Here is a 27,841-nt window from a genome sequence, read left to right as displayed (position 1 = left end):
ATACTGGATGCTCTTTCTTGGACATCTTTGTCTTTCATTTACTATTATTTCACAAGAAAACTGTTAGGGTTCATTCATGAATGCTCAGTCTTTTCAGTGTATAAAACCACAGAGACATGTATTTGCTAAACCATAGTGATGACTTTGCTGGAAGTCTAATGGCAGAGCAAAGGCAGAAACAAATTAATTCCTGATTTTAATAAATTGTTACTTCAGGACTTTGGCTGTAATTTTTAGTCGCTTTGGGAGCAGGCAATGGAAAATCCTAGCTGTAGCCTCTCCTGTCCTTAGCTTGCCTTTTGCAAATTATAAGGAATTGAAGAGTAATTTAGAGATTGTTACCATGAGTAAAATAAGGGTCAGAGATGGGGCTTTTAATTCATAGAACTGTAGAATGTTTTGGGTTGGAAGGGACCTTAAAGATCATCCGGTTCCAACTCCCTGCTGTGGGCAGGGACACCTTCCACTTGACCAAGTTGCTCAAAACCCCATGCAACCTGGCCTTGAATGCTGCCAGGGATGGGGCAGCCACAGCTTCTCTGGGCAACTGTGCCAGGGCCTCAGCACCCTCATAGTGAAGAATGTTTTTCATAATGTCTAATCTAAAGATACTGGTGTACATTGGGAAAAAAAAAAATAGTGAGTATTCTGATCATATTTTTTGTGTTTCAGGAATTAAAATGGCAGGAGAAGATTCCTATATTATGGGAGTGTCTGATCCCCAAGTAAGTGGGTTTGTGTATTTTCAATATCCTTGTATTTTCTCCTAGCTCTCTGTTCTGGATTCCTCTCATATTGTCCTGTCATTACCTAGGGTTTACAACCTGGAGACATAAAAACATTGTAGTTACTGGCAGAAATGAGATTTGGGGAAATCTAGGGTTTTTTTTCTCTAAGGCATTTTTATGTCACCTGCAGCTTGCTTTGCCACTGGTGAAATGCTGAAATGAAAAGGAAAGCCAGGCCTGCAATTGAAAAAAATACTAATTTTTATGCCCTGTCTGTGACGCTTGCTCTGAAATTTGTTCTGTGTTTTCTTTATATTCTATCTGAAAATAAAGCCTGTTAGGCCCTAAAAGGCCCGTTTGTATGATTTTTTTTGCAAAATTTTCATTGACACTGTTGGCTGAAGTGTTCATTTGCTCACACAGATCAGAAGGCCAAGCTCTTCAGAAGCTCTTCCTGATCTATTAGATCGTTTCATGATTCATTTGAATTATGAAATTGGTGCTGGAGTGAAAAACTTGAGATAATTTCTACTCGGTTTCCAAAAATAAACTTATTTTCTCCCTAATATTTACTGCACTTTGGAAGAAGATAGATTTATATCTGACAACATTTACTATGAGTTAAGATATGTCAGAGTTCAAAAAACAAACAAGCTCCCAAACTTTAACCTGGTTATATACTGTTTTCTTGCATTAGAGCTTGTAAATACATTTACATAAGGAATGTAGTCTGGTGGGGTTTAGTCACAGAAGTGAAAATGAAAACTTGCAGGGTCTCACCAGTGCGTTGAGCGAAGACATCTAGGGTCAGATTTTCAGAATGTACTCTATAAGCTCTTTTGAATGTATAGTAGTCAGCACATGTAAGCAAAATGCATACTTGCAAAATGCATACTTGCAAACTGCACTGAGCTCAGTGCGGTCTCATGATACTGGTGGAACTTGGTCAGTACTATCAGCCTTGCTTGCGCTGCTGTTGCCAACAAAAATATAATTCATATAAAATGTTTGTGTACTGCACCGGTGTGTTTGCAATCTCAATATTTGCAGAGAACTTTAAAATTCTTTGTTGATAGACGTTTTATAAAATTATGCGTATATGTAGTAATGAAGAGTGTATTTTATTTTGACATAGATGTTTGCGATGGATCAGTTCATGGGAATGAATGCGTTATTTAATAATACAAATTACATCACGCCGGACTTGCCACTGCGAACAGGTATGAACTGTTGCTGTTTGATTGCGCTATTGTCCTGCTCTTTCTTTTAGTTTTTGGTGGGTTTTTTTTTTGTGAAATTCTTTTCAGAGGCTTTTCTGTTTACACTCTTGTATTTCATAATGCGAGACCCCAAGGTTGTCAACTAGGCTTTTTATTACACCCTTATGCGTCTCTTTCTTGCCCTCAGAAAACTTTCAAAAGTAAATAAAATCTGATTTTATTTTGGCTTGTACAGAAAGTGATAGTTTCAATTGGCTAAATGGTTTGAGTGACCAAAATGCTTTGGGTAACCTGTTTCTAGGCATCCTTAGTGACCAACATGTTTGTATTGCCAGATGCAGCATATATTTTATTTTTTATTTTGACTGGTGTTTCATATGTTGTAATAATTCTTAAGGTACTTGGTTTTCACTAATAACATGTAGAATATGTTCAACTTCCTGTACCATTTGAATCTGTTTTTCCTTTTCAGTGACTTGTCTGTTTCCTGTAAAGTGGCAATCTGGTATTAAAGGGACCTGGCAATTTCCTGAATAATAGCACAAGTTTAAAAGTCCAGAGTTAAATTTTGCAACCAACTGCTGCAAACAAACAAATACTATCCTGCAGTGGTCTGATATGCAGTTCTTCTTTCAGTATGGTTTCACAACAGTTGTATCAAATAGAAGTGTGTTATATCTCAGCCAGTAGCTTGATCAGCCTTGATCTGGTTTTGGTTATTAAATTTCTTTATAGTATTAAATGTAGAAAACTCTTTTTTTCCTGCATAGTTTTATTAGAATAACTGATATGAAAGGAGGAAGGAAATAAAAAATTATTTAAATATGTGAGGTTTTTCTCAATATATATATCTCCAATAATAGACCTACAGTATAGCTATTAATGTCTTTTAACATGACAGCTTTTTGATTCTGACCTGTTTGTTGTATCAGGGTGTAGCTGTTATCTTCCGTATTGCAGATTGCTGCTTTTTGTTGTTGTTGTTGAAAACGCAAATCACTTTTTTGCAGTATTTCATACACTGACATACATACATTGACAGCAGCGAAGGTGTGATGGGTAAAATGAAATAAAAAATTAGCTTTTTAATTTATAGGTAAAGTAACAAATGCCTATTTAAAAAGAAAAATTAAGGTATACCTATTGCTTCAGTGTTTCTTGTTTTAAACAATACTTCAGTTTTCTTGACTGAATAGTAGTAAGAGAGGATCAAGCAACATATGGTACAGATAATTCTGTATCAAGATGAAATGTTCTGATGAGCTAAGCTCTTGAGAAATACGGAGAAGCATCCAACAAATTAATGTTGAAATCATTTGTGGTGTGTTTTTATTAAGGCAGATAAAATTGTTCAGTAAGATACATCTGTATAGGATTAAAGGACTTGTGCATTGTATACTAAGGGTTGGGGGTTTTTCTGCTGTTCTCCCAGAGTTTCTGTGGAACAATTAAGGTTACTGGAATTTTGATTTCCCCATAATGATCTCTTACATGTACCTTTTAAGCTTGCTCTGTACTCCTCATGCCAGACTCATTCCATACAAATTATTCAGAGATATAAAGCTGATTTTCAGATATCTCTGTCCTGTCTAAACTAGAAAACAGCTGTTTTTAAAACCATGTGGGGGAGTCAAGAATTCACTGAGTTCTGCAGTCACAGAAAACTCTTACTGGGCTAAGCCTAGCTCTATTCTTAATCTGCAGAGTTGTTCAGAAAAGGCCATTTTTTAGTGGCACTGCTCTTGTATACAGCTGCACTATGTGAGGTACGAAATGGTATTTAATAAAGGATTATGGATTTCAGGTTTTCACCAACAAAAAGTTAACCGCAGGTTTAAGTAAGGGTTATCATTTCAGTGGAATCTGTTGGTGCCATAGTGATTTTGTTTCTTGAGTAGTATCACTATAATGCTTACTTCCTCCCCTGCTTGAGACTACGTTGTGTTAATTACTATGGACTAGTTCTTCAGTTATAAGGTAGTAAGGTAGTTGCATATTATGCTTTAGTTGTTTCCCGGCAGCAACTAATGATTTCTTTTTACACAGCAAGGCCAGTTAAAAATTCTCTTGGGACCTTCTAAAAGTACTTCCAGCTGGGATATGGAGAGGGTAAAATAAGTGTTCCAGAAAGGATTTTTCTGTAGGACAGATGGGTGATTTAAAAAGAAAGAACTGAAGACGTTAATTGTTCCTCATCATTTGGTGTAGTACCTACATCTTTCAATATGCGCATTTGTAAATGCACAATGTCAGACTTACTACATTGGCAGACAAGTTTAATATATAACTGTAGATTGCGGTATCATGCCAGTGTAGCTGAATCAACAAATAGCTGGGGAATTTGGGGACTTTCTGATGATAGATGTTCTGCTATTATGTTAACATTTACAGTAACAGTAGAAGACCTTTGAGACTTTCTCAATGAGGTTGTCAGTGCTCAAGGGTCTTTGCTTGCTTCTTTTTCTCTCTCGTGTGTCAGTTTTAAGTAAAAATTTGACTTTTGGCTCTAAAGCTGTGGTAGGTAGTTACATGGCTCAAGTTCTATGTTTACATCTAATTCTAGAAAGAGAAGTAGTTTGTGTCTTTGGTGACAAAAAGTTGTATTTATAACAAGTGCAGTAACAGTGCAAACTGTAGGACTGAGCTGTGTGTTTAAAACGTCACTGTCAGCAAAGACAGTACGCTATGATGTCAACCACCCCTTTGACTCATTGGGAAGTATCCTGCCTTTGAGAGTCAGGTACTAGTCCTGTTGGCATCTGGGATGCAGTGAGCGTTACCCATGGCATGTATTCAGGTTGTAAAAAAGCAGATGTGTGTCAGTGTGATGTCCACTGTGGAGTGGAGGGACAAAGTGATGCCTTAAATTAGAGAGGAAATGGGCAGAGCTCTGAGCAAAGTGTTTTACAAATTTGGGTGTTTCTTACTTCCTCCTGATTATTCAAGGCCATCTACAACCATGTAATATAGCAATCTGTGTGCCAGCTAGAGGTGGTTTAGGGAACTGAGTAATTGTTTGGGGAGGTAGGGGTTCTGGTCTAAATAGCTGTTGGCATTAAGGTGTTGTGGTTTTGAACTTATGAAGTTGAAGCAGGACTATCAGAAGTTGAACAGTGTTGCCTGGAGGCTGCTGAAATTCTGGTATTTCTTCAACTGCCTCTGCCCAACCTTCTGTGATGCTGTTGGGAAATGAGAAGGAAGGGCATGGGCAAAAAAGAAGGCACTTATAAAAAAACTTTGTTTCATATTTTTTCAGAGAGGTAATGTTAGAGGTTCAAGGAAGCCTGCCACAAGTTAGATGATTGTTCATTTTCCCTGTCCCATAGCACTGGCCCTAATCCTTAGAAGCATGAGCAGACCTGCATATTGCATCTGGTGTTTTCTCTAGACCTGTGCTTGTATTTTGAAGAGTAAACGGAAGAGAGAGGTTACAGCTCATGAGCTGCTTGCTTTAAACATGATTCTTTGAACACTGAAATGCTGAGATGCAGGAGAGTGTTCCTGTGCAGGTGAATCACTGAAGAGGAGGACATACAAATGTTATTGTAGGCCTTCAGAAAGGATAAGATGCCAGATCTAGTCTGAGCTTTTAGTAGCAAGGTACCACAGCCAATATGGAGACAAGAGGGTTGCTGCTGGATTTAACAATCCAAATTTAGAGGCTATGAGCGTTTTCATCAATGTCCACAGAGCAAAACAGTGCACAGTCACAAGGGTGAGATGTCTGTTCTGGGGGACCCACTGACAGGAAGTGTGGGGGAGCTTGACCACAGGTGCTTGCAGTTGGAATCGAATGGCCTTAGGTACTAGGTTAGCAGTCAGATGAAGGGCCCCGCTAGTCCTACAGTTCTGCAAGAGGTATCCCACTAACCTCACAAGACACCTGGTTTCTTGACTTTGCTATCATGGGAAGAAGGAACCAAAAGGGAGTGTAAAATGGGTGCTCCTTTGGGAAGTGTGTGTGCAGGGTGAGGCCTGTCAAGAGGAAGAAAGAATGTTAAGTGGTGGGAGCGTAAAGATGCAGGAGGGCCTCTGACTCAGGCAGGAAGGAAAATGAAGAAATGTAGCAGTTGATGTGGGGAAGTCAGACTGTGTGACGCAGGCTGAAGGGGAGGCAGTGGAATGCGAGTCAGTCTCTGGCAACCAAGGAGAGAAGACAGAAAAGGAAGCACTTGAAGCATACCCAGGATGAGGCAGTCTGCACTAATCCTCCTCCAGGCTGGAGGACTGCATGTTTTGGTTGCAGTTCTTAGCTCTTCTGGCTGCAGCAGTGCCAGGCAAGTCAAGAGGAGTGCTCATGTCAAAACTTGGTAACAGTAAGAGTCATCTCTGTGTAGAAGCCAGCTCCATGTCGGTATGCTGCTTCAGCCTCTCTGCAGGGCAAAAGTAGAACTTAAGCCACACATTAAGCAGCATTCCTTCTTGTGGTTATTTAACACTTAACAGGGAGCTGCTCATTAAACAAGAACTTGAAGCAAGCAACTTTCCAGACTAGAACAAGGGTGCAAAAGATCATCACAAATCCTGTCATTACTGGTCCCTTTGACAAGGTGTACATCTTCAGGCTTCTGCTGGCTGTCTACCTAAACCAGGCATGCCTACTAATAAAAGTGACATACTAAGATCTTCCCTGTGCAGAGCACTAGACATCTTTTCCTTTCCCTGTGGGAAAGGGTGAGAGAGGGAAAGAAGGAACCACATGTAGCCAATGTTAGGTTGTCTGTCCAATGTACTTCTGGGAAGTATTCAGAATTTAGTGAAGGCAGGTGTATGAGACCTCTCACTAAGTGACCAGCAGGCTGAAGGAAGTTCCTGCTCCTCTACTCTGCTCTTGTGAGACCCCACTTGGAGTTTTGTGTACAGTTCTGGTGACCTCAACGTAAGAAGGGCATGGAGCTGTTGTAACAAGTCCAGAGGAGGGCCACGAGGGTGATCAGGGGGTTGAAGCGCCTCCCATATGAAGACAGGCTGAGCAATTTGGGGCTGTTCAGCCTGGAGAAGAGAAAGCTGCGTGGAGACCACATAGCAGCCTCACACTATCTGAAGGGGGCCTACAGGAATACTGGAGAAGGATTCTTCATTAGGGGCTGTAGTGATAGGACAAGGACTAACGGGTTGAAATTTAAATGGGAAGTTCAGGTTAGGTGTAAGGAAGAAGCTCTTTATTGTGAGCGTAGTGAGGCACTGGAATGGGTTGCCTGGAGAAGTTGTAAACACTTTATCCCTGGCAGTGTTCAAGGCTGGGTTGGACAGAGCCTTGGGCGACATGGTCTGGTGTGAAGTGTCCCTGCCCATGGCAGGGGGTGTTGGAACTAGGTGATCCTAAGGTCCTTTCCAGCCTTAATCGTTCTATGATATGACTCTATGATTCTAAGTAAAATCCTTTTTATAGTCAAAGTAATATGCTGATGATACTTGGAAGTTACCTTGAATATTGCTGGCTTATTTTTGAGTAGTATTTCAGATGTAATTAAATGTCTTGCATTCTGTTCAGTTGGTATACCAGATAATCATTCAGTCATTGTAAGAAAGGCAGTGTTTAGTCATCAGATCCAAAGGTTAAGACCTCACAAAACTTTGTTTTAAATACATTGGTATATGATTCATGATAAAGGATTCATGATAACAGATATCTAATTTGCCTTTGGACATTTGCACTGCACATTTTTTTTGTACTTTCCTAGTGTTAGTATGGAAGATTTTTTTCTAATCAGTATATTTATATGCTTTTTATAGGCTTTTTCCGGAGGGGCCTTAAGAACCACAGTCCTAAGATTTCAATTTTCCTGAGTTTTCACAAGGGCTGTGCAAGGTGAAAACATTTCAGCAACACAAAGGATTTCCCTTGAGCTTTCCAATAGGCCAACATAGTGTATATCACTGTCTTAGGAGTCTGCATTTCCTTATGCTGAGGAAAAGTTGGAACCTGGGTTTGCTGCATCCTGGGGGACTGCTGCAGCCCCTTAGCTGTTGGATAAAAGAGAACTTCCTTTTCTGGCTAATGCATAAGAGAAAGCAGTAGTATTTTGTGCCAATACTAACCCATGTATATGCCCTGAAAATGAATTCCTAAGGGGAGAACAGCCAAAGAACAATTACGTGTTAGATCCTGCCCTGGAGGCTTGGTTGAAAGTTGAACCGCACAGTTGTAGTTTAGGTGAATATTTCTGCCAGTGCTCAGAGGATACAAGGCCTGTGGATTGTTCAAGAATAAAATTTTACGTGCCTAAAGCGTGAGGTATGTTAGAGGTCTGTGAACAGGGGTCTTAAATTTAAGTGCTGATATAATGCTTAAACCCAACTCATCTCATCTGGACTCCGTGTTACAAACAAAAACTGAAGCATAAAGCTACACAGAAGCTCAATATTACTCTGTCTTTTAAAGTTTCTGAAGTCCAAACTTTTTCATTCTTTCTAATGTAAGAGGTTGTGTAACGGTCTTGAGGCAATTGTTTTGCATGTCTTCAAGGTTTTAGTTTTAGCACTGTTTACTTTTTTGCAGAAAAAGCATTGGACTTGGGAAATAAATCTTTGTGAATTGTTGTGACTGGCATTTGCAGTATAACTTTGGCATGAAGCTAACTCAGTTGCTGAGTCAGCTAACTTCAACAGCAAAATACTAATGTCATCTATTAGCATATTTATCAAAACTTTCCTGTTGAGAGAAGCCTGTTCAGTTAAGACCTGTGTTAACTAAATACACAAAGGTCTATTTTATTAGGGTGGTGAGGCACTGGAATAGGTTGCCCAGGGAGGTTGTGAGTGCTCCATCCCTGGCAGTGTTCAAGGCCAGGTTGGATGAAGCCTTGGGTGGGATGGTTTAGTGTGAGGTGTCCCTGCCTATGGCAGGGGGGTTGGAACTAGATGATCTTGAGGCCCTTTCCAACCCTAACTATTCTATGATTCTATTGAGGAGCTGAGAAGGATGCATGTAGTCATATTACAAAGTATACATCAATGAATCCTTTGCCATTTTTATTCATCAGTTAACAATAGGCCTATTGGCAAATTGAAATTGATACAAATATGTAGTTCTTTGCTGAAGCCAGGTACTACCTACTTGAGGTAGCTGGATTGTGTGGTACTTACAGATGGTGCAGTTCAGAGGCAGATCACACCTGGATGTTGGCATGGTATGGTTTTAATAGAGTGCACATAATGATACATAATTTCAACAGTGATATAGTTGGCAAGATATTATGTAGGTATTCACAATGAAGCTGTCATTTGGTATCTGCTTTGATATCAACTGAATTTTTAGCATTGAAATCCAAACCTTCTTTTCTGCTTATCAAGAGCCAGGGAAGAAATCACACCCTTCAGAGCTGTCATTGTCAGACTCAGGAGTGGCTTGCACTTTAAGAGATATTTCACAGCCATCCACCTAGAGAGCTTCCCTTCTCAGTGTAAATAAATCTAAATAGTCAGAGTTGGAGCTAATCTTTGATCAAGTGATGAATTCTTAACTCTGGTGGCACTGAGTTCTCGTTGGATTTAGGTCTGCTAGAAGGCTATTTAAACTGGTTTATGGTATGAAGTTTGCCAGTGCTCAGAGAGTGGTGCAAGACTGAGAGTTGTTTAAGGAAGCCTTCTTTGAAAGACACAGAGTTTTAGTAGAACGTAATACTGTATTTGGCGTCATGCTCAAACACGGATTTCCTCATAGAGTCTGTTTGTATCAAATAAGCTATGTTCATTGTTTTTAGAGGCAGAGCAAAACTGTATATTTAAAAGTGAATCTGAAATTATTGAAAGAATGTAAATTGTTTAGTATCCTCAATTCCAGGATATTTTTTTTAAGCAGTTCTGACTGTTAGGGCATGTTGAGACAGCTTAAATTCCTTCAGTATTCCATACCTCAGAGCTTCCCATTGGCTGTCTCTAGACTTTAAAAAGCACCTATTCAGTAGGAAGCCCTGGGGCCAAAAGCTTGTGAGTATAGTGTTTAGAGCCCAAGGGGTTTAAACACAAAAGTTAACCTTAGCTCAGGAAGGCCAGGCTGCTTGTCAGTGGCAAGGGGAGGATCCTGTTTTTACCCTTGTGAGTTTCAAGTGAATGATCAGAGTTGCCCATTAAGGCTCTCTGAGCTAAAATGAACTTTTTTGAGTTAATCCTTCTTACTCTACTGGTTTAAGGAAGCACTGGAAATTACAGACTCTCAATTGATTAAGTTATTATTAACATTTAAGTACAGAAGATGCTTAGATGTTTTCCAAAATGTTATCTCAAGACATTCAAATACATCAGTTTTACCCTCGCAATTTATGTGTTACAGTAATAGAAATATAATTTCTATTATGACTTTTCTTTGTTTTCTTTTAGCAGATGGACCGTATCTTCAAATCATAGAACAGCCAAAACAGGTAAGAAGAACACTACGTTTTGGAAATCTGTAAGGTACCTAAGTCACTATGTTCAGCTTTAAATAGAATTATGACTTAAGATGAGAAAAAGAGAGTATTGAAGAGGTTGAGCTCTCATAACAAATGTGGCACTAAACCATGACCCGTTTTTCCTCTCACTTTTGTAGTTAAGCTGTTTCCTGTTTTGTCCTGTTATCATCTTTGTGTCTCTCTGGAAGTGTAATAAGACAAAAAAAAAAAACCCCAAAACCCAAAAACCAACAAAACCAAAGACCCAAACCAGAACTGAGAGTTTTACACAAATGTCTTTTTAGGTACATACTCTTCATCTTAGAAGTGGCTCTCACAGTACCCCTGTATTCTGAAACATAAATGATTAGACCAAATGTGGAAAATTTTCAGAATTTGTTTCATGTTTCTTGAAACACAAGAAGGAAAAACCAGCAACGTTTCACTCTGTTCCCAAGTTACGAGAACTTTTGACTTGTGCTTTGTCATCGCAAAGAAATTCTGTTGTCCTTTGAGATTCCTTTCATCACAGTTGCTGTTTTGAATAACCAAGATAAATACTTGAATGTGTTTTTTTTTCTGTGACAAGTGATTGTCTAACAAACACTCACTTGTGCTCCTCTGACAGGATAAAAGTTGTCCCAATGCACAGGTTATTTTTCATTCAACTGAGGTACAAAGTAATAGCTGGGTGAAGGTTGCCCTGAAGTATACCAGGGTATCGTTCCCCTTTTAGCTGGTGCCCTCAGCAATTACAATTCACCTTAAAGCTGTTACAGTATGGAGACCTTTTTTCTGCCTCTCCTGATCAGTTGAATAAAACTCTACCTTATGGAACTGTTCAGTAGAGAGGGGAAGGGGGTGACTAAAAGCTGTTCCATCCTTCCTTTGGTCTTCTGCAGAAACATGCCACAATCCAGCCTTCCTAGCAGGAGGCAGTAGAGAACATTTATTTCATCCACAGACCAAATCGGTTTTGTGCTTGAGCATCCCTCCAGGAATAAGGACACTTCATGGTCACAGGTGCAATAGCAGTGCACTGTGAACTCACAAGAATATGCTCCCTCTTCCTTGTTCCTTTACTTCATCCCAAATCAGGCTGTGTCTTTGCATGGTGCAGCCTGCAGTGTGCAGTACCTAAGGGGCAACCATTGTTTCCATGCATGACTTCTCAGCTCCTATAGTAGAGTACCCATGTGGCAAGCTGGGCAGTGCATTGTAACAGGGTGATGAGAGTGATCCATCAGCAGAGTAGTGCTTGTGATCATTTTTGGAGCAGAGGCAGCTGGAGTGGGGAGTAAGACTGCATGTGGAAAACATAGCTAGGATAGCAAAGGCAGTAGGCTGGGGAAGGCCCCACAGATGACGGATCTGTTGGGTAGAAGACATAGAGGTGAAGAGAGACTAAGTTGTCTCATGCACAGTGGCTGCAGAGGTTGCTTTGCTTTTTGGACAGCTTGAGTTCAAGCTCATTGTAGCTGGGCACTTTCAATATAGTCAGTTCAACCTAGGAAGGCAAATACATGCTGAAGTACGAATACATTGTCTGGTGATACCTGAATAGAAATCAGATCTCTACATTTGCCTGGAAAACATGCTCTTTAACTGAAAGACTTTGAAGAGGTAGGTGTGGAAGCTAATGATCACAGAGTAATTTTTGAACTGTGTCATCTAATATAGACTTTAAATCCAGAGCTGTCTACTATTAAAAATGGAGCTGAATGATTTTTGATAAAGAATACAACACTACCTGGCACCGTTTGGACTTAAACTTTGGGAGCCCTATATAAGATGGGGATTTTGCCGGAAATTGGACAGACTGGGGAGTAGATTTGAAAGTGTTCAAAGTTGGGAAATAATATAGTTAAGTAGACTTAGAGTAACCAAATAGATGTGCTTAAGAATTGCATCTTTTGTGCCTTTTAGATTACACTGTGAAGTAAAAGGGGTATTAGTTCCTGTAAATAAAAATGCAATAAATGGGTAGCTGTACTCTAGAGTGGTTGCTAATATCCTGCAGTTCCCTGAAGTGTATTCGGACATCTATTTATGTAGCTGAGATGAAAAAACAACCATTCAAAGTCCCCTGAAGCTTTTGTGCTGTTTCTGGACTCTCCTTGAAGATACAGCTTTCACATGCTCACTCTTCCCAGATGGAAGAAGCATTTCTGTTTCATCCTTGTTCTCTTCTTTACAATGCTTTGGACTTCCTTGGTTATTATTGGCTTCAGTGTTCTCTACCTAGCGGCAATCATGGGAGAAAGTATCTGCTCTTGCATTCTCTGTTAATTTTTATCTTGTTTTCAGAGTATAAATAGCTCTCTGCTTCAAAATATCTTCACTTACTGGAAGAAAAATTTCACGTTGCTGCTGTATATAGAAGTGAGAATAGAACAGTCTCTCCAGGGCACAGTTCAATGGTGCTTTGTTGACCAGCACTCAGACAGCATTTCAGGGATGAACAGATACAACTTTTCTGTTTGTGGGTGGTTTGGGCAAGCTTTGTGTGTGTGTGTGTGTGGGGGCGTGGGCACTCGTGTGCTATTTTGTTTTAGTTCGGTTCTAAACAGCTTTCAAGTTTCTTTTCCTTTATTTCCACAGAGAGGGTTTCGTTTCCGATATGTATGTGAAGGGCCTTCACATGGTGGGCTTCCTGGTGCTTCTAGTGAAAAGAACAAGAAATCATACCCTCAGGTCAAAGTAAGTACATAAATCATTAATTTTGCAGCTGAACACATGTGTCGTATGTATGTGTATAGGACCTTGCTGGATATCAACATGAATTTGAATGATATTACTCAAGACTGACTGCCTTTCAATCTCAACTTTCAAAATGCAATTGATTTTTGAAAAGGAAGTTGTCTTCATATTTTTGGAATTATTTTGGCACAGTGTTTATCTGCCAACAGTTGAGCAGTAAGCTTTCTTGCACTTACCGCCTTACTGTCCTTCTGCAGGCTGATGGAGCTGATCCTTAAGATGCAGTTTAGCATAAAGCAAGGCCTGAGATGCTCAATTACTCCACTTCTAGGACATTGTAAAGCTTTAGCATTAGTCTGGTCTGTTATTCCACCTCACTCTAAGATGCTGTTTACCAAGTTTTCCTTCTTTTTCTGTTCATGTTACTCCTTATTCAATATCTCTAGGACATTCAGTTCTTAAGGACTGAATTCCTTTAAAGTCAAGAGAAAACTTCTCATTTTAACAGTAGCAGCATTATGTTCAGATGTTCACTGAACATTTTTGGGGGATTTTCTTTTTTTCCCCCCTGGAAAAAATTCAAAGATACTAATCAAAGAAACAGTCTGTGCTAGTACAATATGAAGATTATAACAGTGGTGATTAATCATTCTAGGATTAGAGACAAGCTGTCTTTACCTACGGTTCTTGCGGCAAATTCTTTTTCCATGGAAGTGGGGAAAAAGATACACTGTCTCCTTTCAGTATTTTTTTAACTTAATGGAAGTCTTAGTCTTGTGTTACCTCTTTGAACTATTGCACTAGAGATTGTTTCATGAGGATTAGGGTTAATGTATTTTAATTCTGGTGTTATCTCTTAATGTATTTAAATTGTGGCGTTATCTCTTACTCTCTCCTTTATGGGGAGAGAAAGGGAGGGAAGAGTGGCAAGCAGTCATCCTCTGTCTTGATCTGTGCCACTCCTCAGCTTTCTCAGCAGTACATGTGTAGTTCTTAAACAGTTTTACACAGTTCTTGAGAAAGGCTGGAGTTTGGAACAGTTGCATCTCCATAATGAATCAGTATGGGCATGACTCAATGGAAAATAATCAGCATTGCCTGAGATAGCCTAAGGTGTTAATCTTGCGAATTGAGAAGAGGCTGGGAAAGCTAATTTTATATAGCCTTTCAAAACCCCGATGAAAAATTACTAGCCCAGGCAAAGGATCTGCTTGCCTTTCCCCTATCCAGTTGTGACGGTAATGGTGAACCAATGAATTTAATTTCATTGGTGTCTTCAGATATAATTTATTTCAATTGAGCCACATCTTTGGATTCCAATCCAGTCTGCATTGATAATACAAATGGTACTTTACAGAAGTGTGGTGGGTCACACAATAGCATGACAAGGAGATATGCAGTGAGGAGTTATACAGGAAATGGAATTTCTCTGTGAGTAAACTAGAAAGCAAAGTGTTATTTGGCTTTCCATCAAACCTTCTGTTTTCATTGATAATCAGATTTTAATTTCATCTAAAGCTTACACACACGCACACATACACATGTGTCCCCCTTTCCCTCCCTCCCTCTTGTCCTACTGTATGCATCTGGCTTTTTTCTAGTACAAATCCCCACATGGCAACACCTGCTGGGAGAGGCTGGCAAAGGAACACAACAAGTAAATTCCTCAAGGCCATTGCTTGTTAGTGCCTGTTCTTGATTTAAGTGGTGCCAGTAAAGACAGAAGTGTTTCACACCTTTTCCTGTAAGTCTCTTCTGTGTTTTGTCAAAGGTGCTCACCTTGTCATGACTGAGGTGAGCACAATTGAAGATTGCCATTTTATGTTGTATTAGGGTTTTTCGATTTGATTTGGGGTTTTTTTAACTGTTGTACTAAGGATTTCACCATAAAACCTCCATTAGTTGATGACAGTGCTGTGAAAGGACAGTAACATAAACTTTGGTTGTACCGTGAAAAGGAGATTTTTGTGATAGATCTTTACGCCTTGCCCATGGTGTAGTCAGTGCAGCTACCATTAGCATCTCTTCTGCTTGGCCAACTCTGCACAGAAAGCTGATGTAATTTACCAGTAGCTGCCGTGGGATGTCCTGAAAATAGACATCTTTAGCGCACATAAAAGCGTCCTTAAAGTGTAGCTGAGCTGGAACACATAAAGATGTCTTTCATTTCTGGGCTGGAATGCTGAAGACTTTCCTGTGTCTCTAAGCAAGATGTTTTGGTAGTTAATTACATATTTAACCACCTCCTGTATAGTGTATTATGAGATGGTATAGGTCAGGTGTTAATGCAGCAGTTCTACAATGCCAAAGGCAAATCTGCATCTATAGTAGGTGAAATCAAAGCTTCTGAGCTTCTTATTCATCGTTAACTCTTTGTCAAGGGGAACAATCAATAGTTTAAGAAGAAAGAATAAAACTCTGTTGTCCAGTATTATCACCAGCTTACTTAACTGTCTAAAATTTTATTCATAGTTTGCTTGGGTTTATGTATGTGAAGAACTGTGAGAAAACTCACACAGAAAATGTCCACTGGCCTTCTTATATGTTTACCATGTGTGTCATGATCTTACATACTGATGTTAGTGTAGGCAAACTCATGTTTTGTACTGAAGTACTTGATCCAGTTTTGGATGTGAAAAGAATTTGCTCAAAATAGTGATGTGAAGGATATGTCCTGAATTTTCACCTCCTTGGGGGCAAATCTCTGTGGGTGGCTGCGAACTCAAGTTGCCTATTCTCTGTGAGCAGGATGCAAATCAGCTCTAGCCCAGAGACTCAAGTAAGCAGTTGCACACAGTTGTGCCTGAGCTGATGATCACCATCTCTCTGCCGAGGAGTTTGGACATTATGCAGTTCAGTTTGTGGGTCAAAGCTGCATACCAGTTTAGGGAGCACTGAACCTAGGTACCCGAACAGGAGAACTGCCCATCCAGTCATATCCTGGGGCTACCCTAAATTATACCTCAATTTGGAGATAAGCATTCTCATTGAAAATTGGGGATTTCAGCACATACTTCAAGTTCAGAAGGGGAATTTATGAAAAATTAGTCAAGTTAACTTTGAGCCTTCTTGATGAAGAAAGGAGCAGCATATTTGCTTTTTTGCCCCCGCAGGAATTAAATTGTAGAGTAATAGATCACTGATTACAAGTTAAAAATTCATTTAACAGCTGAATTAAGGGAATAAACACTAGACAAGAACGAGCAGACTTTTTGTTATCACCTGCACTGAACCAAATTCAACCAAAGTTAAATTCAGTTAGATTTGTGCTTTTTACTGTTATAGTTAATTTGGCTGAATATGGATCACTGAGTCCTTGTAGCTGGGATCCTCAAGCAGAGCACCTAACTCTTATTTTTTTGGCATGAGGGTGACCTCAGGTTCAGAGGATCGGAAGATCTTCAGCTCCCGTTGGTTTAAGTTACGTTGCTTATTCTTAGACCTCTAAGTAAGCATTCAGTTGCCAAAACGATTTGTACCATGTCTGAAATATTATCTTAAACCAGCAACTGAAAAAAAATTGATGCTGCTCTGTGAAAACATACTGTTTATAAAGAGTGAGTGATGCCTTGTCTGTGAAACACTTATTGTAAGTGTGTATTGAGGGCAGCACTAGTCACACTCTGAAGGTTAGGCAGGATTGGGGATATAGTCACTATAACAAAGTGACTGGAAGAGAAGTAGGTATTCTTGTAGTTGCTGGCTTTGTAGGTTTGACGTGGTCTTTTCCATCATTTGCTTTCTGTCATTGACCAGTTGGTTTCACTTCTTGCTTGTAAGAGCAACTGGAAAAAACATCATTGAAGTAGGAAAATGTTCTTGTAAGTTTTTGTAAAGCTTCAGAAACTATAAAAAATGGTCTGGGGTCTGGATTGCAGAAGGATGTGAAATAACTGAACAAACTTTCAACTTGTCTTTTGAAATTGACTCAGTTTCAAGTTCACGGGGTCCTTTTAATCTCTCAGAAAAATCTCTCTCAGACAGAAAAAGCAGATAAATGTGAGCCTGCAGCATTTTAACTTTATCAGATTAGATCAATTGAATGCTGCTTTAGTACAGGATGTAATCAAGTATTACAGCTACGCTCTTCCCAGGAACTCCCTGTTTTCTTTTTCTCCCCTATGTGTAATTTGAAGTTCGGTAGCTATTTTTTTCCAACATCACCGCTCTGATTTTGAGCAGTACAGCACCCTCATGCTATCTCCCTCTCATGCTGAGAACACGTTTTTGCGTCATCACCATAGCCCTACCTCTATATTGATTTCTGTAGATATTCAGCATTGTTATATGCCATCTACCTTTTAATGTCTTTGACAGTGGTTTTTAAATTCTTACATAAAAGGTGATGGTTATTTATGTATCTTAGTGCCAGAATAAATTGTAAGTTATTCTGAAATTGTGGTATTGGATGATTCAAATATACTGAAAAATTATTTCAGACTTAATTTATGGTACATAAGGATATTTAACCACTGAGGCTATTTTGCTGGCCACTGAGATAACCTGGATGTCTCAAAGTCAAGTGGGAAGGTCTGTCTGTAAGAAATACAGGTAGGAAATTGTTCAGGAACATTCTGTAGCCTTTGCTGTGTAGGACATCAGACTGGATGACAAAAACAGTCCCTTATTGCCTTGTGACCTACATAAGGTATTACGTTTTAAGAACTCTTTTGTTCTTTCCCTGAGAGAGACTACAAAGATCATGCTGAGCTGAGTAACAGGGCAGATTACAATCTGGTTACCACTGCAGTTATATGTTCTGCCTTCAGAGGCTGGAAAGTCCTTGACGTGCTGTAGTCCTACCTATGGTTTCACTGTGGTTTCTACAGCTGATGCGGGATTGTCTTGAACTTTTCTGATGTGATACTAGAACATGCTTGTTACTCATAATGAATATAACACTATAGACATGCTGGGAACTTTATAGCAGGGAAAGGCTTGTTTAGTGCGAAATTAAATTGAAATGAATTTTTTAAAGCCTCCCTCTTGAAAAGTTAATTGTAGTAGTGGTGGTGACATGTAGCACCAAACACCTTTGTTTTTATTTTCAGATGAATTTGTGAAAGTTACATAGGGATCCCTGCTTTATGTCGCTGCTGGTAAATGGTGGAAATGGTGAAGCAGTGATTATTTTGCATCATTCTGTTGTTTCAGTCCAGGAAGGATTACAATTTGGAAGCAGGAGGGAAGCATGAGTGCCCCATGTTTTCTATTTTAGAAACCAGCATGTGCAAAATGCAAGTTATTCCAGTATTACAGTTAACTAGCAGGCAGTGAGTAATGAGAGGACTTCTGCACACCTGTTCCTTCTGGAACAGCTTTCTCATAGTTGGGATTTTTGTTTTTGCTTTTAGCAGTGAATAGGAAGATGGGAGGGCACGTGTTGTACGTATGCGGAGTGCTTCAGCTGTGATGGAATGGGTTCAAGAGAGGGGTTAACTGGAGTGAAGGAAGCTAGCAGGACTTAGTAATGTGGTAAAATCATGGCAATCCCTGGTTATCAGCATTTTATCAACAATATAACCTTGGGTATTCAGTTCATCACAGATTCATCGCTTTAATGTTTATCATGATCCTTTAATACCTTGGTTGATTAGATCTGTTAGCTTCTGTAATACAAAGAACTTTGCCCAAGGGAAATTAAAAGAAAAATTAGAGGAGGAGGGAAAAAACCCAACATGGATAAAAGAGTTAATTAAGTGAATTGGAAGGGAAGGTAATGTTTGCTTTTTTAAAAGTGGGGTAGTTTTATATTCATCATAATTTGAAAGTGATACGTAACCAATAAGTGACTTAAAAAATATTAGTTGTGAGGAAAAAAAATAAAGTTCTAAATAATGCATGTAAAGCAAATAATTTACCAATACAGTGTGTCATTGGTAATTTCAGGTTTGTTTTGGGGCTTTACTTGACATAACAATTATAAAAGCCATTCAAAAGTGTATGGTGATTAGAAATAAGGGAAAATGGGTTGATGTAGCATATTAAACTAACAAAATACCTACAAATATGGAATTAATTCACTTTAAAACCATTACCTGAAAAGTCACTGTAATTGGACCAAAATTTTTAAAAGAATCATAATATTTAAAAATACTTCTAAGTGTTTTCAAATTGGGCAGGTTTTTTTTTTTTAAATATGTACATTTTCTGTATGCTTCTTATGTGTAACAATACTAATTGTGAATTCAATGTCCTAACTGAAATTTAAGGAGAGCAATGTGGAGTTGCTGGCCAGAGTGTAAAACCCAAGGTTCATGATCTGGGAAATAGAAGGTTGCTTTCCTTTAGCTTTGTTTTATTTCTTAGCTTTTTTGCTCATTTCTCCTGCCATTTTATATGTCAAGCCTAATTGTTGGCTTTTCTTTGTGATGAACTGGTACAGGTGGTTTGTATTTTATGAGGAAATGCATACACACTTCTATGTAAGTTCAGTTTTGCTTTGCTGACAGAAGACACTCAGCTGGAATCATTGCTTGTTACATTAAAAAAGCCCCAAACAATCCCACTTTTTTATGTATTTATTTACAGATTTGCAATTACGTTGGGCCCGCAAAAGTGATCGTCCAGTTAGTTACTAATGGGAAATACGTCCACTTACACGCTCACAGCTTGGTGGGTAAATTTTGTGAAGATGGAGTATGCACTGTTAATGCAGGACCTAAAGATATGGTTGTAGGGTAAGTCTGTCAACTCATTTGTAAAGCTGGGCTAAAGGAAGGAGAATCAAGTATAAGCACTGTAAGAAGCAATACAAAAATACTGTTAAGAGGCAGCTAACTGGTGTTCATGCTCTGATCTGTGTTTTGTTTTTATCTTAAATAGAAAAATAAATGGGGTGTCTGTTTACCTCTGCAGAATTTGCCCTAAGCAAGCTAAATAGATGTAAGCAAATAATTTTCACTTCAGAATTTGTAGAATTTCAATCTCTTGGTGTGCAGTCCAAGTTTGTATCCTAAGCCTGGTCTTTAAAATGTAAGTTGTTTTGATCAAAGAGACCGAAATTGCTTCTGTTACAGTTTTGATTCATATTTTGCTTTTGCTGAAATCTGCTAATAGGAATATAGTGAAAAGCATTAGGAAAATGGGGTTAGTAAAATTTAAATTAATGCAAGACATGTATAAACATGAAAATACTAAATGAGTCAAACTTTTTAAGTTTAAAGCAGTAAGATTGTAGTGAAATTGTAGTAGTTCTGTTCTTTAATTTAAAAGAATAATTGTTTATATCAGTAAATGAAGCCGAGGCTTCTGTCTACGTTTTCAGGCTTAGATCAGGTTTCATACTGGCTGTGAGTTTTAATTCTGTGATCTCAAGAATGTCTTTGTTGGTGAAGAAGATGAAGTTTAAAAACCTGAGAAGGTTGGGAGAGAGAGAGATTCTTTTAAACTGCAACTTTTGATGTCCAAGCCCAGTGCACTGACTTTACCAAGCACAACAATTTAAATAGCTTTATTTGAAATGCTCCTTTTCATCTTGAAAAGTTTGGCTCATTTCCTAACCTGTCTTGTTTTTCATCAGATGTTTAGAAACAGCTCTCCTATCCTCAATTGACCCACGTGAAAACTGAGTTATTGTTTTGTTTTCATACTTCCAGATCTAATTGATTTTTAAACATGCCAGGAGATTTTTACAAAAGCACATTTTGTTATTATGGAAGTTTTCATTCAAATAGGTACCTGAAGTGCCTTGCTGAATGTCCAGCATTTCCTTTGGAAAACTTTGCACTGTTTTTAGCTTTTTAGCTTGGTCTTCAAATCATTTTGAACAGATGGAGCTTATTCTAAGCAATTGTTCTGTGTAACAGACATATAGAATGAAATATTAATGTCATTGCCAAGACAGAGCAAAGTGTGACAGCCAGATTTTCAAACCTTTTTAAGTTGCTTCCACAGTGTAAGTCTGAAACCTAATACTTCCTGCTTATGCCATGGGAAAAACCCAAGCACCCATACGGTCGCTGCCATATAACAGTGCACATTTTATGTGTTTTGTAAGCTTGTATTTTTCTTACTGAAAGATTTGCCCTCAAGAATTAACAGTGCTTAAGTAAGCCTACAGAGTCTGCCCATTGACTTCAGTTGTATAGCTGCCTCTGGTAAGAGAGAGAGTGCCTGCGGCAGGTTTGGCATAAAGAATTAATAAAATGTTTCCCTTGGTCAAAACTTGGCAGGTTTGCAAATCTTGGAATACTTCATGTCACAAAGAAGAAAGTGTTTGAAACTCTGGAAACACGCATGATAGATGCTTGCAAGAAAGGATACAACCCAGGACTCCTGGTGCATCCTGAACTTGGCTATCTGCAGGCAGAAGGATGTGGAGACAGACAGCTAACTGGTATGTAGAGCCGATGGCCTGGTTTTAATAGGTCTTTTAATAGGTTTTTTAGTAAAAAAAAGGTTTAGCTTCTGAAAACAAAGATTCTTAGAGAAAGGCCTTTGATAGGAAGACAGCCTATGGCTGTGTACTTTAAGAGGTGGTGTGTTGTTGCTGTGTTTTAAAGAGTCTGAATGAAGGACTTATTGCTGTCAACACACACATGAGATAGAGCAACTTCCTTCCATAGCTGCCTGTACCCATCTCTGCACCCATATTTCCTTGGTCTTATCCTGTTTAATGAGATGATAAACAGCCATTTTGCATTATTGCTGCAAGACATGCTGTCCTTAAGTAACTTAGGGACCTTCTTTTGAGAATACTCTTTCATTCGGCTGCATTTCACCCATATCCTGCAAAATGAGCTCCAGCCACACTGCCAAAGTTGCAGAGGGCGGAGGCAGGGACTGGGAGAACTGAGAACTTTCTGCTGTAGAAGATGAGTTTTGAGACCATCTAAGGAACCTGATGGCACAGAACTCCATGGGATCAGATGAGATGCATCTGCAGGTCCTGAGGGAGCTGGTGGGTGAAGTTGCCAAGCCACCATCCATCATATTTGAGAACTCTTGGCAGTCTGGTGAAGCTCCCACTGACTGGAAAAGGGGAAATACAACCCTTGTTTTTAAAAAGGGAAAAAGCAAAGACCCAGGGAACTACAGGCGGGTCAGTCTCACCTCGGTGCAGGGTAAGATCATGGAGCAGATCCCCCTAGAAACTACACTGAAGCACATGGAACATAAGGAGGTGATTGGCAACAGCCAACATGGCTTCACTGAGGGCAAGTTGTGCATGACAAATTTGGTGGCCGCCTACGATGGGGTATGGCGGTGGTGGATAAGGGAAGAGAGACTGACATCACCTACCTGGACTTGTATGGAGCTTTTGACAGCATCCTTGACTCAAAACTGGAGAAGCATGGGTTTGACGGATGGACCAGTCCATGGATAAGGAATTGGGTGGATGGTCTCACTCAGAGTTGTGGTCAATGGTTTAATGTCCAAGTGAAGACCAGTGACAAGTGGTGTTCTTCAGAAGTCTGGCACTGTTCAACATCTTTATCAGAGGCATGGACAGTGGAATTGAGTGCACCCTCAGCAAGTTTGATGTGGACACTAAGCTGTGGGGTGCGGTCAACACACTGGAGGGAAGGGATGCCATCCAGAGGGACCTTGACACGCTTGAGAGGTGGGCCCACGTGAACCTCATGAAGTTCAACAAAGCCAAGTGCACGGTCCTGCACCTGGGTCAGGGCAATCCCAGGCACAAATACAGGCTGGGCAGAGAATGGGTTGAGAGCAGCCCTGATGAGGAGGACTTGGGATGATGGTTGGTGAGAAGCTCAATATAAGCCAGCAGTGTGCGCTTGTAGCCCAGAAAGCCAACTGCATGTTGGGCTGCATCAAAAGGAGCATGACCAGCAGGTCAAAGGATCCTGCTCCGCGTTTGTGATACTCCACCTGGAGCGTTGAGTTCAGCTCTGGAGCTCCCAACATAAGGACGTGAAGCTGTTGGAGTGAGAGCAGAGGCCACAAAAATGGTCAAGAAGGAGCACCTCTCCTATGAAGACAGGCTGAGAGAGTTGGGCTTGAAGAAGGGAAGGCTCCAGAGAGGCTTTATAGCAGCATTCCAGTACCTAAAGGGGAATTACGAGAAATCTGGAGGACTTTTTACAAGAGCATGTTGTGATAGAACAAGGAGGAATGATTTCAGACTGAAGGAGGGGAGATTTACGTTAGACATTAGAAGAAATTATTTCTTGTGAGGATGGTGAGGCCCTGGCACAGGTTGCCCGGAGAAGCTGTGGCTGCCCCATCCCTAGCAATGTTCAAGGCCAGGTTGAACAGGGCTTTGAGCAACCTGGTTTAGTGTGTGGTGTCTCTGCCTGTGGCAGGGGGTTGGAGCTACGTGATCTTTAAGGTCCCTTCCAACCTATTACCACTCTATGATCCTGTGATACTAAATTAAAAGGAAAACATTTCCTGACTACTGGTGGCTTTTGATAGTAATGGTTGGAAAATGTTTTCTTTGATTTCTTATGCGTCTACCCCTTGTGTTGATTCGTCTGTCTGCTTATTGGTTCCAGAACGAGAAAGAGAAATTATTCGTCAGGCAGCAGTACAGCAGACTAAAGAAATGGATCTCAGTGTGGTGCGTCTGATGTTTACAGCCTTCCTTCCTGACAGTAATGGTAGTTTCACACGGAAACTTGATCCTGTTATATCAGATGCAATATATGACAGCAGTAAGTATATTTGACTTTAATTACTTTTTCAATAAGGGGGGAGCTTTAGTACATACAAAAATGATCTGTAGATAATGCTGTAGGTAGATACATCTGGCCCTGCTGCTTGCCCGTTACGTGATCAATAACAAGTAGCCCGTGCGTAATTGGCCCCATGTCTACCCAAATACATGCTATCATTCTGGTGTTTAATAGATGGTGATGTAAGCTGTAAAGGAAGATGATATTTTGCTGTTAGCATGTTTAATCCTGACACTTTTAGTATGAGGATTTTGTAAATTCTTGTTACATTCATAAGAAGTGCTTGAATTTTGGAGGGTTTTCAGTTGTTTTCTATGACAAAGCCTTGTCATGCAAGATGTGAGGAAAACATTACTTTGCTTCGGTCGTTGTTAAAAGTCTGACGCTTTTTAGCTTTGCTGGTGAGCTCCTCGTCCTTGCTTTGTGAGACTTAGCACAACCAGAGCTCGCAGTCCTTTAGACCTTTATTTATGTTTTTTTTGTACTTCTGTTACATCCATCTCTTTTTTCTAAGTGAATCTTTTAACTTCATGTTTTCCTTTGTGCTTTTCAATTCTACTTACTCATTTTACCTGAACCCATTCTGCTGCCTGAGTCTTCCTCCCTCTAGCTGTGGATTACCATGTTCCTGATAGTCATTCTGTAATGACTCAGAAAAAGTACCTTTTTTTACTTTGCTCAACAGTCATGCTTATATCATCATTTTTTAAGGACGAAGTCTAGATGAAAAGGTATTAAATGCAATTGTTCAAATATAGTCAGCTTTGCTACTCACTGAGGAGTGTAATGATGTAGCGCAGCCATTTTGCGTACATTCACTGAGAGAAAAAGTAATGTCTGCTGTTCTTATACCGCACATGACGTGCATTTTCTGGATGAGAAAACACAGTCTTTTCATCTGGAAGCTGAGGTGATTTACCAAGCAGTGTCTTAAGGAATCTTGATATTTCATTAGAAACAATTACAAATTCCATTGGTTTTCATTACTCTCACACCTGCATAATGATAGAAAGTATTTGTAAAGCAAAGAGGCACAGGAGGACAAGGCATCAACAAAGGTAGAGCATGTATCAAGCCATACATACAAAAACAGTTGAAGTTATCCTGAACCTGACCATCAAAATTTTTACTCAAACTATGCATACGAATAGAGGGGAAATTTTGTATGCATGTTTCTGCCGTGTTAAGTTGCTTCAGAGATGTCAGTTACTAGTTTCTGAACCCCCAAGGTAAACTCTTGCTCATTAATTCTGAATTAATATTTATTAATTCCAGTTCTTGGTTTCTGGGGTTTTTTCTAACACTCTTCATTGGCACCATTCAAGCCTCTTCCACAGAGCAGATGCAACTTTTGGTAGCATAACTGTCTGACAGCTGCTTTTACTTACCAGATGATAGTTCTGTCTTGAAGACCAATAGGTATGCACTGATGCCTCCACTAAGATCTGTGGAGGTGGGCTTTTTTACCACTGTGTAAAGCAAAGAATTGCATATTGCAGTGAAATAGTGAGAGTCACACTGTCGGGAAAACGGGAAAACGCCCCATATGTTCTCTTGTAATGACCTCGTAAAGTTAGTGCTGGTGCAGAGTGCTGAATGCAGTTCACTGCTGTGCTACTTCAGTAGTGCAGTAATTCCACTAGTAATTGTGCTGGAATGGCCAGGGCTGTTTATAGTTCACAGCTCAGTTAAAGCTTAGAGGATAAAAGATTTTGCCTTTCAGATGAAAAACTATTGATTTATCTATGTTTAACGAACATAGGCAAATTCACACAGGTTGTATTGGAGACTTGTCTTTCTATTGCATTGGCGGGGGGGGTGTTTGGTTTTTTGCGGGGGTGGTTTTTGGTTTTTTTTTTAATCTAAAGCCATTATGAATGTAAGCATTTTCTTTTAATCTTTCTTTTCAATAGAAGCTCCCAATGCCTCCAACTTGAAAATCGTCAGAATGGACAGAACAGCAGGGTGCGTAACTGGAGGGGAAGAGATTTACCTTCTCTGTGACAAGGTTCAGAAAGGTAAGACTCCCGAGTATTGTAAGGCACACCAGGGTGTTCATCTGGATGACACGTGCAACCGGCTGTGCTGCCTTAGTATTGTCCTGCCCTGATAGGGCAGCAGGAATTGTAAGCACTCAGCCTTTCTGGAAGTCAGGCCAGCAGTCCAGAAAGTCAATAAATCAGAACAATCTGTTGCAAAGCAAATACAGCTTGTGTTGCCTCCACAGAGACCATGGGATCATCTTTGTTCTTCTCAGATTTCTGCCCTTGGCCATGTTTTGGGGTTTTTTTGGGTGATGGATCCTGAAGGATACTTGACTCCATTAACTTAATGCCTGCCCTGAATTATGTTAAAGTTTCTGATTTATGATTAAGTTCCTGATGAAAAAGAGTGAGAATGAGCATTCTCTATTAACCACTGATGGGAACTGAATGTGATCAGCACTGCTGCTGGTAACTTTGGGTTTATGTATATGCTAATGGTGCAGAATACTCAGTGTAAACAGATTATTTTACAGACTTATTTTAGTAATCTCTGCTCACGGCTATAAATGTGTCAGGATTGGGCTGGTGTGGATTCGAATGCTTTGGTTTTGGATAGGAAGGTAATGGTTCATGTGGTTGGTTGTAGCATTGGGGCTGAACTAAAAAGAAAAAAAAAATGGGAGTGAGGGAAATCCTTTGGATTTCAGCTGTAGGCAGTACCTGGACACCCTGGTGCAGATTGCATGGTGGAGCAGGAGCACTGTTCTTGCCTATTTGGCATAGGTCCCTGTACATGTTGTTAAAATCACACTGTCCTTTTCCACCTCTCTTCTTGCAGACGTTCTTCTACCACTTAGGAAGGAGAGAGGGCTCCTGGGGGCTTTTAGGAGCTTTGAAAGTGCTGTTTTACTTCAGCAGCATGTATACCCTCAGGCGTCAGAAGGGCTGAGATGAAACTTAACTCTTGTGCACTAAATAAATAAATAAGTGTCTGACTCAGTGGAAGCCCTGAGGTGGGGTTTCCCCTCAGCCAGACCAGGGTTTCCCCTGACCTCACTGCTCTCAGAAACCTCCTGCCTGAAGGAACTTGAGCATGCAGGACAGCAGGACTAGACATGGTGGTTCACAGTCTTGAGACTAGCAGGTGATGGACCAGAGGAAGCAGTCTGTTTGCTCCAAAAGGCTGTCCCGCCTCAGTCACCCTAAGAGAAAATGGGCTTTTTCTGGGTTTTTCTCACCAGGAGTGCTGGGAAGGAATATGCTAATGTGATACTTCCCAAAAACTTCTAAAAATAGAAATAAATAAAAGAGAACAAAGGAAAACTTGTTTAGAGGAGCAGAAGCCAAATCACAGTTTCTGTCCCATGCTGTGTTTGGGGGGTGAGGGATCACTGCTGACATGCCGCCCGCTCACACCCGTGCTGCCTCTCTGAGCCGCAGCCCCAGAGTGGCACTCTGCCAGCAGCAAGCGGAACTTAAACTGTGGCACTTCAGGTTTTGCTACAGTGTTTTTTGAACTGAAACTGTTGGAGGAGAGAGGGTGGTTTCTACATTTCACCCTTCAAGTTCTCCCCTCCCGACATGTTTGTTCCAAAAAAATCTCCTCTGGAATGGCTTATAGCCCCAGCATAGGAAGAGGTATTGAGCCTAGTTCTCCTTTTACTGCTCAGTAAATAAGAACTTTACTGAAGCCATTAGAATTAGGCTGATCTAAAAAGCATATAAAAATGCATTAATTATGATCTTTTCATAAAATGCATAAAAGTGGTAATTCATGTATTATGTAATATTGTCATCCAGCCAAAACATAACCATGTTGATTTTTATCTGAAATAAACTTAGCTGAAGGTTAAACAAATGCACAGACATCCCAACGAGTGTTTCTTTCACTCTTCGCAGATGATATTCAAATACGTTTCTATGAGGAGGATGAGAATGGTGGTATGTGGGAAGGCTTTGGAGACTTTTCTCCTACAGATGTACATAGACAGGTAAGTAACAGCGTGTAATTTGTTGTGGATTTTCTTATCTCTGTAACATAGGATTATATTATAATTAGTAAATGAAGTGAAGGCATCCGTATCCTGTACTAACCTCTTCTTTTGTTGGTTACTTCCTAATAATAACAAAATTTTAACTGTTCTTTAAAGACATACATAAAGTTATTAAGCAGGTGAGGAATGAAGTGTGAGG

The 27,841-nt window shown here is 39.9% G+C and overlaps 1 protein-coding gene across 3 annotated transcripts in view; it reads left to right on the top strand.

Moving 5' to 3' along the window:
- The window catches only part of NFKB1 (nuclear factor kappa B subunit 1), a 61,306-nt gene that overhangs the window by 11,831 nt on the left and 21,634 nt on the right, over positions 1-27,841 (top strand). For 2 of the 3 annotated variants that reach the window (XM_065691087.1, XM_065691078.1), the window contains exons 2-10: positions 673-725; positions 1,864-1,948; positions 10,271-10,311; positions 12,922-13,020; positions 19,552-19,700; positions 21,195-21,358; positions 23,484-23,642; positions 25,577-25,681; positions 27,548-27,639. In XM_065691087.1, coding sequence (XP_065547159.1) covers positions 681-725; positions 1,864-1,948; positions 10,271-10,311; positions 12,922-13,020; positions 19,552-19,700; positions 21,195-21,358; positions 23,484-23,642; positions 25,577-25,681; positions 27,548-27,639 — 939 coding nt within the window. In that variant the 5' untranslated portion in view covers positions 673-680. The remainder of the gene's footprint in view (positions 1-672; positions 726-1,863; positions 1,949-10,270; positions 10,312-12,921; positions 13,021-19,551; positions 19,701-21,194; positions 21,359-23,483; positions 23,643-25,576; positions 25,682-27,547; positions 27,640-27,841) is intronic. The other variant, XM_065691097.1, reaches the window with a different exon arrangement.

The sequence above is a fragment of the Lathamus discolor genome, chromosome 1 (assembly GCF_037157495.1).
Source record: "Lathamus discolor isolate bLatDis1 chromosome 1, bLatDis1.hap1, whole genome shotgun sequence".
NCBI classification, from domain to species: Eukaryota; Metazoa; Chordata; class Aves; order Psittaciformes; family Psittacidae; genus Lathamus; species Lathamus discolor.
Note: the sequence above shows the minus strand (reverse complement) of the source record. Positions and strands in the feature narration are given on the sequence as shown.